General features: G+C 51.1%; 2 protein-coding genes across 5 annotated transcripts in view; both read left to right on the forward strand.

The window, feature by feature from the left end:
* ATG16L1 (autophagy related 16 like 1) overlaps positions 1–3358 on the forward strand; it is a 43005-nt gene extending 39647 nt beyond the window's left edge. For all 4 annotated transcript variants that reach the window (XM_065916893.1, XM_065916900.1, XM_065916906.1 and 1 more), the window contains 4 exons: positions 138–287; positions 385–432; positions 916–1017; positions 1807–3358. In XM_065916893.1, the coding sequence (XP_065772965.1) occupies positions 138–287; positions 385–432; positions 916–1017; positions 1807–1900 (394 nt within the window). In that variant the 3' untranslated portion in view covers positions 1901–3358. The remainder of the gene's footprint in view (positions 1–137; positions 288–384; positions 433–915; positions 1018–1806) is intronic.
* A 91-nt stretch (positions 3359–3449) lies between these two features.
* SAG (S-antigen visual arrestin) overlaps positions 3450–14037 on the forward strand; it is a 41332-nt gene continuing 30744 nt past the window's right edge. Inside the window, exon 1 of the mRNA XM_065916921.1 lies at positions 3450–3937. Within this exon, the coding sequence (XP_065772993.1) occupies positions 3877–3937 (61 nt within the window). The 5' untranslated portion in view covers positions 3450–3876. The remainder of the gene's footprint in view (positions 3938–14037) is intronic.

The following is a 14037-nucleotide window of genomic DNA, read 5'->3' on the forward strand; positions in this document are numbered from 1 at the left end:
TTCTGCTGTCCTTGAAGACTACTGCGTTCTTGTTGAATTGACTACCCTTCCCGCTCCATGGCATGCCACCCTGCTTGGAATGAGGAAGTTCTCACCTTTCTGTTACATTTTCTCAGATTTTTCCATCTTTTTCGTAGATCAGAGAGTATCGTCCGAGAGATGGAGCTCTTGGGAAAGATCACTGCCCTGGACTTAAACCCAGAAAGAACTGAACTCCTCAGCTGCTCTCGAGATGACCTGCTGAAAATTATTGACCTACGAATAAATGCTGTCAGGCAGACATTCAGGTAACTGAAGACACTCTGGTTGGGTTTCCAGAGGCATGCCTGCGCTCACACCCTGAGTGGCATGGACTCCAGGGTAACGGTGCCTTGTCTGTTTCAGCGCACCAGGCTTCAAGTGTGGCTCCGACTGGACGAGAGCTGTGTTCAGGTTAGTTGGGGGGGAGGCGCCTCCTGCCCCAGCCCGCCCACCCCAATATGGCTCATCTCAGGGTAGAGCAGGGGCCTCCTCCCACTGGGAAATGAGCTGAATGAGAAGGTCCTCCACAGTCCTCATGTCCTTCCTTTTCTGCTTTCGCTGAACCGTGTGACCGGGCAGTTCACCAGCTGAGGGGAGCCCTTCACCACTTGGGGTTGCCTTTGGCCCCCCTGTGTGCTCGAGATGACTGGGGACGTGTGCCCCCAGGAAGTACTGCGCTGGCACCGTTTCTCATCAGCTGGTGAGGCCAGATAACGGTCTAGCAGCTTTCAGTCAAAACAGCTGTGAATAGCGTCCTGAGGTTTCTGGGTACCCAGGAGTGGTCATGAGTTTGACTCATAAGCGAAGACCAAACCTGACTTCCTGGGGAGAGGTCCGTGAGGACGCTGACTTGAGAGTGGGTGACGAGCGTCGTTTCTCTTGTGTGTTCTCCAGCCCTGACGGCAGTTACGTGGCAGCGGGGGCGGCCGAGGGCTCGCTGTACATCTGGAACGTGCTGTCCGGGAAAGTGGAGAAGGTCCTCTCAAAGTATCACAGGTAAGACGGCGGCCCCTCTGAGGTGCTGAGCAGGCCTGTGGCTCCATCCCAGGGCCTGGTGCTCTCCCGGGCGTGGACCCAAGGCCGACCCCGTGAGGGCCATGTCCATTCGGGCTCTCTGCTGCGGGCAAGGTCAGTGGAGAGAAGCTAGGGCCGTTCTCAGCGGACCGCAGCCCGCCGGGTCCTGCTCCTTTATGTTCCAGGATGTTCCAGTTAGGGCGGCCACTGGAGAAAGGCTTGGAGCCCTGCGTTCTGCCTCTTCATCGTGTGCGCACCCCCGCGTCCTGCTGCCCCTTCACTGCCCTCCTCCTCTGCGGCCCCGTCTCCCTCCTAGTCACTTTCCTCAGGAGTGACTGCTTGTGACCACTGGTTTTCACATACTTTGCCTCAGGCGCCCTTTTTTCTCAGCTTCATCCTGTCCCCGCAAGCTCAGCTACTGCTGAGAAGGCAGGCCCGGCCGGGGCTGCAGCTCATGGTGGCGCGTCTCCCGCTCCCCAGCCAGGCGCCCTGAGGCGCTCCTGGCTGCAGTGTCGCTCTTAACTCACTCAGAGCTACTCCCTGAGGGCACACCTGATGAGGCCTGGCTCCCTTCCTTCCTAAACTGCCCCCTAGAATCACGGCAGGCTTCCTCCAAGTTCTTTTGCTCTGCGAGCGCCTGACTGCACATAGGGGGCCACACTGGCGAGTAAACCGGGTGCTGGGACAGGCCTGACTGACTCCCTGCTGGCGAGGGAGCCTGGCACTCAGCTCACTGAGGTCTCACCCGTGTCCCCACCTCTCCCTTTGAAGCTCGTCCATCAACGCGGTGGCCTGGTCCCCTGCCGGCTCCCACGTGGTCACTGTGGACAAAGGAAGTAAGGCCGTGCTGTGGTCGGAGTATTGACAGCCCCTCGTCGGGAGAGAGCGGATCTGGAGCTGGAGGAGCAGGCGGGCCCCACGGCTCTGTCCTGGCAGGGGGCGTGTTGGGTGTGGCTTTGACCTCCCGAGAAGAACGCGAGGCGAGCCGGGGCCTGCCTGCAAGCAGGGTCCCCGAGGGTCGCGGCTGAGGCCCCTGCCAGCCTGGAAGAGCTAACGCTGCAAACACTGACGCTGCGGCCCTCAGCCAGGGGTTCGGGTCCTGCCCTTATTGAGGGGCAAGAACAACACTACTGGCGCCCGCCTCGCATACCTCAGTGGGGGCGCGCGGCGCCCGCGCTCTCCCCTGGGCGGCAGTGCCAAAGGCGCCCCCACGCCAGGGCGTTGGTTCTCCCCCGTGCTTTCTCCCGTCCTCCAGGGTCGGGCCTGGCCTCATGCATGTCCTGTCACCTTGGGTCGTCTTCCCAGGGGACCTGCTTTAATCATTGTATCAACAGAAACCCAAACAGGACCCCCTGCCCTCAGGTAGCCCGTGGGGGCTGCCCTGGTCTCTGAGGAGACGCGGGCCTCGGGTCCTCCTTGCTGCTCTTGTGTCTGTATTAGAGGCTCTTACTCTGGTCTCATCTGATCACTGTTGGAATTTCCCTAGCTCTCCCGAAGTGTTCTTGGAAAGCAACTCTTCTTCAAAACTGCCTCTCCCCACCCCTGCTGCCAACAGTTCTACATATCTATTTCTTGACTAAGAAATAAATCTGTTTCATTTAAAAAAAAAAAAAATGGGGGTGGGGGTAGGAGAGGAAGCCCAAAACACTTTTTCCAGAAAAGCGGGTGTGCTGTCAATCAGCGAAGACTGATTTCCCCAATCACCTGGAACTTCCCAGCCGCCAGCCCGCCACCTTCTTCCCGCCACGCTGGGGTGAGGGTGGCTGGTGGGTGGGATCGGAAGCCTCGGGTGTATTATCCCCGAGCCAGCAGTTCTGGGTCACGCCCCTTTGCCAGGCCTACGTGCAATACCCCCTCGGTGCTTTAGTGCAGGAAGCCCATTCCAGGAAGCATGGGAATGCCATCTTTAGATTTCAGGACATGTGACTAGGCCAGGGGAAAACTGGCCTGTGCAGTTTTTTTCCTTTTTTAAAACAAACACATGTATCTTTACCATCTTACTTGTTTATAAAATTTTAGTTTCTTGAGCGGCTGAAACACCATTAATTTTTATCAGTTACTCATTTGCACTTTATTTTTTCCTTCCATACTCGTTCTCCACACGGGTTGGGGGCGAGTGCTAGGGCAGGGCAAGGAGCGGGGGACTCACGCGCCCCGTTTCCCCGGCCCTCGCCTCCCTCATTTGCTGTCCCGAGGACCTGCCTTGAGAGGAGTTGAAGTTCACAGGCCAGGGCACATCTTTTATTTATTTAATTATGTTGCCCAACAGAACTTGATTGTAAATAAAAGAAGAAATCTGTTATATACTTTTCAAAACTCCATGCCTCTTGGTGGTTATTTTATTCCTCTTCATCCTAAGGGCAAAAAGCTATTTCTTTCATTTATTTTCCTGGTACTCATTCGTTTGTAAATAATGGTTAACACTTTCCCAGTGCCTTTCCTCGTAGTTCATTGTTACTGCTGTCTATAAACGTCAGTGTTCCAGTTTCACATTATTTGCAGATCTTAACTGAATCTAGAGAAGGCTCTCTTGGGGATTTTGGTAGCTGTGTGGTGTGCTCCGCGTTGTGGCCGCAGGAGCCCGGGTCCCCGCACTGGTGACGCTGTCCGTAGGCTAGGTCGTGAACTGTACGAGTCTCTCAGCCTGCAGGCCTCTTCTGTGCTGAAGGAGCATAAATTTCCTCACTGAGGAGTGATTTATTCAGAGCAGCTCAAGATATCTAGAAGCAACCTTGTGCCGTAACAAATTAGGGTCACCCTGGAGTACCCCCCCTGCTCCCGAGGACCTCTGTCCAGCCCATCACCACACAGTCGCCCAGCAGCTCGAGTTGGGGTTTCATCATGATCCGAAGTCTTGGGGGCAGTGGAAGGAGGGAAGCCCATGACAGTCACCTTCAAGGAGGTAAGTCATTCTTCAGAAAGGCTGAACGCAAGCAAGCCAGTAGCCTGATTGTCCTCTTTTCCTTGACTTTGCAGGGGAGCACGTCTGCTCTCTGCTTCTGGCAAGCGCCCTTCAGCTCACCCGGCTGGGCTCCCACCAAGGTGGAACATGCTTCCCTCCCCGTCATGGTCTGTTCTCTGTCTCTCAGGTCCTCTGGGCCCTTCCCCCGGCGCTCCTGGTTCCATTTGTCAGGGTGGGAGTGGGCATGGGAGTTTTTAAAATTTCCCTGACCGAGTCCTGGCTGGTTGGAGCAGGGGTGGGCTTTGATCCCGACATAGGCATGTTACAGGTTGACACTTCAAGACTTAAAATTTATATTCCCAGGAATTCCCTGGCAGTTCGGTGGCTAGGACTCAGCATTTCTCTGCAAGGGGCATGGGTTCAGTCCGCGGTCGGGGAACTCAGATCCTGTATGCCACCTGCCACAGGCAAAATTAAAGTTTATATTCCCTGAGTCACTTCCCAGAATCGTGTGATGTATCAGATTCTGTGTCTGTCTTGTAAGGCATATACTGTTCACACATTCACCTTTTATCTGACAAATCTAGTAAGGCCCCGACGTGTCCTTTCACATCACGGCACACGGGGGGTTTCGTGTGGACCCTGGACAACAGAGGGGCCTGCCCCGCCCGCAAGAGCGTGTGTGCTGGGGAAGTCCATGTTTTGCAGGTGTGCCGAGCTACCTGTGTGTCTTCACACCTGTGGCACAGCCTCAGCTGCCATGACTTTGGGGAACGAGACCATGGACTTGAAGCTCATGGCCTGGGCGGGGCCCTGGGAGAGGCAGGGGCAGTGAGGAGACCTGCAAGTCGTGCCTGTTTTCATAAGGGGTCTCGGATTCTGTCAGAGGTGAAGGGTCTCCTGTCATGATTGGGGGAGAGCTTCCCAGCTAAGCAAGAAGCTGTTCCAGAGTCCTGGCCCCCAGGCAGGCACTGGTGCCCAGGGACATCCACCTCACCCGCCTACAGTGTGAGGCGGCGGGAGGTGCCCCTTCAGGGGGCCAGCTGCCCAGGCTTGTCTGCACTGCGTCGTCGTGTGTCTTACTAAAAGCCCGCTCACTAGAAATGCCCAGTTTTCAAGCCAGTAAACTTTGGAAATCTTGAGTAAAGTGAAGCATACCCGTATTCACATTGATTCTGTGGAAACAGGTTGAATGTGTGGTGCGTGCCTGTGAGAGCGAACTCGCATCCAGAAGACAATTCTTGTCTCCCGGAGCTCTGGTTTCCACCTGTGCCTCAACTTCCCTGCGTCCCCGCCAGACGCTCCTCCGCCCTCTCGATGGTCTGGCCACAGTGGGCCTTCAGCTGCTCCCAGCTCTCCTTCGTGGATCCTGCTGGGCGCCGAGCTGCCCTCTTCCAACCCTGAGCGGAGGGCGATGGGAGTGCCCACGTCTGGAGGATCTAGAACCCACAGGGGTGGAGGAAACAACCAGTGTCAGAGCCCCCTTCCTGCCTCTCAGCAATTTTTCCAGAGTATTTTACAGCAAACCTCAAGTATGCCATTTCTCCCCTAGATCAGCATGCGACATAATGAGGACACCATGCCACAGTTACACCTCCGAATTAACAGAGACCCGGTGTCATCCACCCCTGGGTCGGGAAGATCCCCTGGAGAAGGAAATGGCAACCCACTCCAGTATTAACTGCTTGGAAAGTCCCGTGGACAGAGGAGCCTGGCGGGCCACCGTCCATGAGGTCACAAAAGAGTCGGGCACGACTGAGCGGCTAAATAAGTGTCATCCGTAATCCAGTCCATGTTTGAATTCTCCTGGTGGTGCCAGTGCATTGCCTTGCTTAAGTCAAGACCCAGTTAGTTTTTGCTGCATAGCAAAGTGCCATGACATGTAGTGGTTCCAAACGAGCATTGTTTCTGTGAGCGGGCATAGCCAGGTGGCTTCCCTCATATCTGGCCATTCATTTGCCATCAGCAAGGGAAACAAGGACGATGCACTAAGAAGGCAGGCGTCTGTAGCACCAATTGTAGCTCCACCTGGCCACCTTTGTTACCCACTGGCTGGAGCAGATGGCACGGGCAGCCCTGCCCGCCTCTGCAGGGCACTGCCCAGCAGCAAGGGGACATGGAGGAGAATCTCCACAGCGGTTCTGGCACCTGAGGTCCCAGCTGGATTTGGTTGACTTTCCTCCCATAAGTGATGTGTGTCTCCCACGTGGGAACATCGTCGGCTTCCCTGGTGGCTCGGTTGGTGAAGAATCTGCCTGCAATGCAGGGGACTGGGATTCGATCCCTGGGGCAGGAAGATCCCCTGGAGAAGGAAATGGCAACCCACTCCAGTATTCTTAGCTGGAAAATCTCATGGACAGAGGAGAGCCTCATGGGCTACACAGTCCATGAAGTCACAAAGAGTCGGACATGACTGAGCCCCTAAACCACCACCACCACTAGGAACTTTCGCCCTGGAGGTTGCTGTGTGCCAGGCCCTGTGGATTTGCTCCAACCCTAGGGCCTGGGGAGGAGAGCAGGGGAAGTCAGGCTTTGGGCTTCATTTCTCCAGAGAAATGGACTTAAACAGTAGATAGGTATGCTTGTGAGCCAGGCCCGTAAGAAGATAGGCTGTACGCCTTCCAGTTTCTAAATAACCATATGAAGGACTTCCCTAGTGTTCCAGTGGCCAAGAGTCTGAGCTCCCATTGTAAGGAGCCCAAGTTTGATCCGTGGTAGGGAACTAGATCCTGCAACTCGGTTCTCATGCCAAAACTTAAAGATCCTGCAGACTGCAACTAAGACCCAGCACAGCCAAATTGAAAGAAAGCCATATGTTCTGCTGCTCCCTGAAGGGGCAGCAGAGGTTCTAAGGGGTCGTAAGCCAGAAGTCTCAGAATCAACCGTATCTTTGACTTTCAGGTAATGCTAAGCACAGAGTGGGTACTCTTAAAAGTTTTTATTTAATAGAATTGAATCAGCAGAAAGAAAAGACAGGCTTCCCTGGAGGTCCAGTGGTTAAGAGTCTGCCTTGAAATGCAGGAGACATGGGTTCAATCCCCGGTCTGTGAAGATCCCACATGCCATGGAGCAGCTAAGCATCCTTGCCTAGAGCCTGTGCTCCGTAACAAGAGAGGCCACTGCAATGAGAAGCCCATACACCGCAACTAGAGAAAGCCCAAGTGTGGCAATGAAGACCCAGCACAGCCGAAATAATTTCCTTGGAGAAGGAAATGGCGACCCACTCGAGTATTATTGCCTGGAAGATCCCATAGATGGGAGCCTGGCGGGCTACAGTCCTTAGGCTCGCAAAGAGTTGGACACCCCTGAAGTGACTTAGCATGCAGACACGCACTGGGTCACGAGGTAAAAATAAATGAGTTTCTTTTTCTACTATTTTTAAATGTATTGAGTTGAAATTAACATAAAATTAGTCATTTTAAACTGAACAATGGCATTTAGTGCATTCACAGTGTTGTATGAGCACCACGTCGAGTTTCAACAAGAAAGGCTAGATGAGTGTCCTTTTTCTTTTTTTCTAAACTTCTGATCTCTCCGTACAGAAGCGTGTGCCCTCATCTTGCTCAACTTGGGCTGCAAGGGTGAAGTTCTGCAGCCTGTGAGGCTTACACAACAGAAGCGTCTTACACCCGGAGACTGGAGTCCTGGCTGAAGGCGCCAGCGGGTGTCCATCCTGAGGCCTTGCTGCCGCTGAGCTGTGAGCTCACGGGACTGTTTGTGCAAGGAGAGTGGCGATCCTGTCAGATCAGGACCGCGCTGATGACCTCGCTCAGCGGCCCTACCTCTGAATACCGTCACACGGAGGGGTAAATGGGCTACAACACGGGAGTCTGGGGAGACACGCTGTAACAGACTCCTCCAGAAGGCTCTGCCTGGTTTTGCTCAGCTACAGGAGTAAGCATCTCAGTGTGGTGGTGGTGTTCAGTCACTCAGTTGTGTCCAATTCTTTGCGACCCCATGGACTGCAGCACACCAGGCTTCCCTGTCCTTTGCCATCTCCCAGAGTTTGCTCAAATTCACGTCCCCTGAGTCAGAGATGTCACCCAACCATCTCATCCTCTGCCGCCCCCTCCTCCTCTTGCCCTCAATCTTTTCCAATGAGTCAGCTCTTTGCATACCAGGTGGCCAAAATATTGAAGCTTCAGCTTCAGCTCAACTTCAGGAGGAAGCACCCCAATGGTGTCAACTCCAAACTCATTACCATTGAAGCCCCCTCCAGCGTTGGGACCCATGTGGTAGGACCAGAAAGGAAGAAGCGCTCACATCAGGGCGAAAGAAAGTGGATCAGGACCTTGTCAAGGTCTTCTCTGTACATTTGATGGCTTTCCTTGACTCCTTCTGCAGATGGAGAAAAGAATACAGTGAGGCGGATATAGTTTCTCAGGATTGAAGTGGACTCATCAGTGAGCCATGACAATCCAGGGCTCTAGCCTGGGGCTGTTTGCACAGCTTGCTTCCCACACACAGAAACCTGGAGTGTTAGGCACCATTGTCAGCGTGATGCCTCGGGATGGATGTTTGACATCTGTCTTGGGGAGGACCCCAGTGGTGAGTGTTTCAGTGCCTATGAGGACTGAGCACCTATATTCTAACAACAAACAACATTCTCATCAGGAAAAACTGACATGTGGAAGAGATTGGATTATCTTAGACCCATGCAGAGAGGTAGAAGGGAGGCTGATTTCCATCCTCACAAAAAATGTCCTCACACCCCCGGTTACTTCAAAGAGAAGTGGTAGTGATTCCCCCATCCCTGGAAGCATTCAACAACTTCCTATGGATATTGTAGAGGAACTCACAAGGGATGGCATGTAGACTAGATGTTTTTCAAGGATCCCTGCCCACGGGGTTCCACTTAGGATTTCAGATATTAGCCAGCCCAACCCATAACAACAGCCCTCTATTCTTACGGCCAGTTGACTAAGAGGTACATGTTGGAATTAGGGTAGTTCTGGTTCCCTGGCACTCTTCATAAATAACAGTAACCTCAAACTTGTCCAGTGCTCTCTTCTTCAGGAGAACTAAGGCAGTGAGGACACAAGTTTTCATTTTGTAGTTGATGGGTTAGCAGACTGAAGCAGTTTCCCTCATGCATGTGCCCTAATAAACCCTTAAGACGATCACCTAGCCCCAAAGCCTCTAAGCTTCTTAGCTGTACATCCCACCCTCCACCCCCTCGAGCTGGGACTGCGTTTCGTGTTGGGAAATGAAACACGGGGTTTGTAGCTGCTTCTCACTGGATCTGACGCAAGATACAAGTAATGCATAGCCAGGGAGTGGTTCCTAGACTCTGAGAATTATTAGACCAGTAAATTTCCAGAAGAACTGTAGCAAGAGTTGGAAAACTTTTCATTTTGGCCAAGTAAGGATTTTTTTTTTTCTAAACTACCATCTACGATCCTCTCTGTTTTATAAAAGGAAGAACACTTTGTCCCTATGCTTAGCAGCTGCATTCTGAAATATTTATGGGTAAAGTGTGTGTCTGCAGTTTACTCTCAAATGGTTCAAAAGGAAAAAGGCGATAGATGAACACGTGCAGTGAAATGTTGACTCCGTGTGGACTATGGGGGTGTTTATTACGCTATTCTGGCTTTTTTCTGTTTGTTTAAATTCATAATCAATTCTAGAAAATGCAAAACAAATGACTGAAAGCAAATCAGTGGTTACCTGGGACAGGGAGTTGACTGAAATGTATGCTGGGGAACATTTAGGGGCAACGGAAATGTGTCTTCATCAAACTCTGCACTTAAGATGGGTAGATTTGGTTGCATGCAGAGTATGTATCTATAAAGATTGGGAAGAAGAAGGACATTTATATTTAAAAATTTAAAACTTCAAATAAGGAAGAAAAAAGAAAAATTTAGAACTTCATAACCTTAGAATAAAGAACCACCCTTTATACTGAAAACATTTAAGTCTGTGAAAAAACTGACAACAGTGTCCTATTTTCCTTGATTCTTCACCAAGCGGAGAAAAACGCATCACAGACCAGGGGCTGGGAATGACTACCAGAGACTACGATCTCCAAAAAGAGTGAGGTCTGCGTGCAGTGCACCCCAGATTCTCCTACCTGTCCCAGTGCTGACAGGTCAGCGACTGAGACCCCCACCCTGGGGGCCTGGGCTAACACAGCTACAGGAGAATGGGGGTCCCGGGGCACCCACAGCTCAGGGGCAGCCAACTGATGGAGACACTAGAAGGGCCCTGGTCATTTTTCTTCCTCTTATTATTGTTATTTTTTAATCTTTTTTTTTTTTTTAACTGCACCTCACAGCTTGTGGGATCTTAGTTTCCCAACAGGGATTGATCCCAGGCCCCCGGCAGTGAGAGCTCGGAGTCTTAACTACTGGACCACCAGGAAATTCTCTTCTTTCTTTTTTTTTCTTTTTTTAAGGGAAAAGAGAAGATTTCTTAAAAACAAAACCTAACATTCCCTTCACACAGACCAGCAATGTCAGCTCCTCGGTTCCTATCCCTGAAGACTGTGCATATAATGTGTATGAAAACACACATGTGTCCACATATATCCACACATAGACTTGTGCATTTGCAAAGTGCGATCATACTACACATCCCATCCTGTGACCTTTGTTTGGTCACAATCTCAACCTTCCTCATCCAGTAATTTCCATGCCACCTGTCTGAGGTCAAATAACAAACATATTCCAGGGGTTCTTCCCAACCCAGGGATTGAACCCGGGTCTCTTGTATTACAGGCAGATTCTTTACCGTCTGAGCCACTAGAGAGGCCCCAACAAACATAGTACTGACACGTTACTAGATTATATTCAGATTTTCCAAATGGGCCCAAAATGTCTATACATCCTGTTTATTCAATGGGAACCACACAGTACATCTGAATGTTGAGTCCCTTAACTGTCTTTTAATCTAGTGCATCTCTTTTCTATGACATTGACTTATGAAATATACCAGCCACTTTCTACATTCATCTGGTAGCTTTCTTGTGGTCTCATCTAGCTATTCTTTGTATGTCCTACAAATGAGAAGTGATGTCTAAAGGCTTGATGGATTCCAGCTGTCTCAAGATGATACATCACAGTGGTTGACTCTTTGGAGATGCTAAGATTGACTTCGGACCACGCCTGCTCTCTCTGTCATGTGGTTGCAAAAGGCTTGCACCTTGTGAAGTCTTGATCCATATGGCATCACTCTGGTGTCGTAGGAACAGACATTTCCCCTTCAACTCTTCACATAATGGTTTTGACACCAGTAAAGAATCCTCATCTGAGTCAGTAATGTCATCACTGTTTTACAATGTTAAGTTTTACTGTTATTCAGCTCTGGTGAGATCAATGGCTCAGAAGACATTGTCATTGAAAAGATAGTTTATTACTTACAGTTCCCCAAAGTGGGGCAGGCCACCCATGGAAGCACCAGGGGCCAGTCAGATGGTAGAAGGATCAAGGAGAAAACATGGGCAAGAGGTTTTTTGTGGTTCCTTGAGAAAGAACTGGTGAGACAAGATAAGCAGACTTAAGATGGGTTCTTTACTTCAGCAGGCTCTGGGGTGCAGGGGCTGTCTCCAGTTTTCTGACACCTGGCCCCAGGATGACTGACAGGAGCAGGGCAATGGTTCGGAGTGTGAGACCCCCAGCAAAGCAGGAAAGGAGGCCTATGGTGTGTTCACATCCTGGGTTGGCTGATACGGACATGAAAAACAGTCACTCTGGGAAAAAACTAGCCCTGGGATGGCAGTCTCTCCAGGGTCAGCAAAGCCCCAGATGTCAAAGCATCAAAATTACAGAAAATAAAAAGGCACAATTAATACAGTCAGAGTTTGTCGAGTGATGTTTTTCTAATTCTATCACTCTTTACATTTGTGAGCAGACATTCCTCCGTTAAAATTTTTAAGTTAGGACTTCCCTGGTGGTCCAAGGGTTAAGACTCCCTGCTCCCAGGGAATCCTGGTTCGATCCCTGGTTAAGGAACTAGATCCACTTATAGATCTAGATATATTTTTAAATTTTTATTCTCATAGAAATGAAATTTTTTCCCCAACTTCAGCTGTTGCCAGCCAGCATACTGTTGCAATCCAATGACTCGTCGATTTTCTCCAAGCTTATTGAGGCCCCGATTCTAGATACTGGAGATGGGAGAGGAACTAAACAGTCAAGAATCTCTTCAGTCCTGGAACCTACAATCTAACAGTGGTGGCGGGGGGACAGACAATAAAGAAGAAATTAATCAGTTCTCCTCTATGTTAGGTGGTTGTAGGTGCTACAGAGGAAGGTAATGCAGAGGAAGAGGACAGAAGTGTTGGATGGGGTGGTACACCAGGATACAGATGGATAGGGTGACGGTGACGTCAAGACTCAGAGGAATAAAGGGAATGAGCCGGGTGACCATCTGTGGGAAAAGTCTTCCAGAAGAAGAAGCAGTAGGTACAAAGGCCTTGAGGCAGGTTTGAAGAAAAGCAAAGAGGCCAGTTGACTGGAGCAAAGTGAACAAAGTTATGAAAAGGGGACCCAGATCATGCAGGGTTTAGGTGGGAAGCCACTGGGGTGTTTCAATAGATACCAACACCCCAAACATCAGAACTGGCTTTCTGCTTAGACTGGCTTCACTTCCAGACACCAGCTCAAGTCCAAAACACACACGTGTCAGTGGCCTCACCATCCCCTGCATTCATTTCCTGAATATTCTATTCCAGACACTGGAATATAAACATAAGGGAAACAAAACAGCATGGGGTCCCTGACCTCATGGAGCCTAGAGTCAAGCATAGACGAAAGGACATAAAATTACCTTGCAGACAAGCATCAGATGCAGAAGAGCCTCCAAACTAGTCTGGAGATTAGGGAAGGCTCCCCTGAGGAAGTGATTTTTTCTTTTTCTTTTATTTTTTGGAGGAAAAAAAAAAATGAGATTTACCAACAGCTTGGGGGAGGTAAAAGGTCAGGAAGTGACTCTTGAGCCGGAGTCTGAAGGGTGGAAAGAATCAAGGAGCGTGGGAGAAGAGGGTGGTTCCAGGCAGAAGCAATGATGGGTGTGCAGTGCAGGGAGATGGGGAAGGGAGGGCAGAGGCTGGAGTGTGTGACTTTACGTTCTGTGCCTAGGACTCCCATGGGGGTCCAGTGGCTAAGACTCCACCTCCCAATGCAAGGGGCCCAGGTTCAATCCCTGGGCAGGGAACTAGATCCCACATGCCGCAACTAAGACTGAAGACCTCACAACTAAGACCCAGTGCAGCCAATAACAAATATGTTTTTCAGAAATAAAGTTCTGTGCCTATAACTGAGAACAAGGGGAGATGCTGAGAGGGAGGATGGCTACTCAGGGCTTGGAAGGATGTAGTCAGACAGCAGTAGACATTATTGTCCAGGAAAGCCAAGGGGCTGGTGTGGACCCTGCGGGGGTGGGAGGACTAGACCGATTTGGAGGATACCAGGGGCAAAATTGACAGGACTCATGACCTACTGGATAGGACCATGGGGTAGAGGAGAAGGACAGCACCCATTTGGCTTGCGCAACACCAGGATTCATCTTGAGGTTGACATTTCTCCTTGACCTTTTTGTCTCTATCCCCACCCCCAAGGTTGCTTTAGCTGCCTGCTGAGTTTAATCAAGCTGGTTGAGCTCTGGAAAATCCCTTCTCCTGGTGATAGCGGGAGGAAGGGATAATCAGTCTATTTCCAGAACCCAAAGTGGGTTAAGATAGAAAGTAGCTTTGGTCTAGCTGTCATCCCTCCCCTCCTCCACCCTTCCCCGCTCAAGCGGGTTGGCTCCTGCAAGCCCACCGTGAGCCCCTCTGGAGGGAGACCGAGAGGCCCTTGCCTAATGCTGAGAACTGCTGAAGCTGCCATTTCGTCCGCCTCAGCACTAATCCAGTGACTGCTCTGCTCCTTCAGTGGGATTTGGCTTCTAGACACTGAGATGTGGGTGCGGGGCACCCTCTCCCAGCTCCCTACAAATCCCCCTGAGCGGTCAGCCGGGGCCCGTGTGGAGTTGTCTGGGTAGACGGGGCAGGGGCTGGCTGTCTCCTCATCCCGAAGGGCACACACACCCTCTCCCCACCTCCTGGGCCCTCTGGGCTGGTCGCACGAGGTACGTGACCACCCTCCAGCAAAGCCTTCTCAGAA

This window comes from Muntiacus reevesi, chromosome 1 (genome assembly GCF_963930625.1).
Source record: "Muntiacus reevesi chromosome 1, mMunRee1.1, whole genome shotgun sequence".
NCBI classification, from domain to species: Eukaryota; Metazoa; Chordata; class Mammalia; order Artiodactyla; family Cervidae; genus Muntiacus; species Muntiacus reevesi.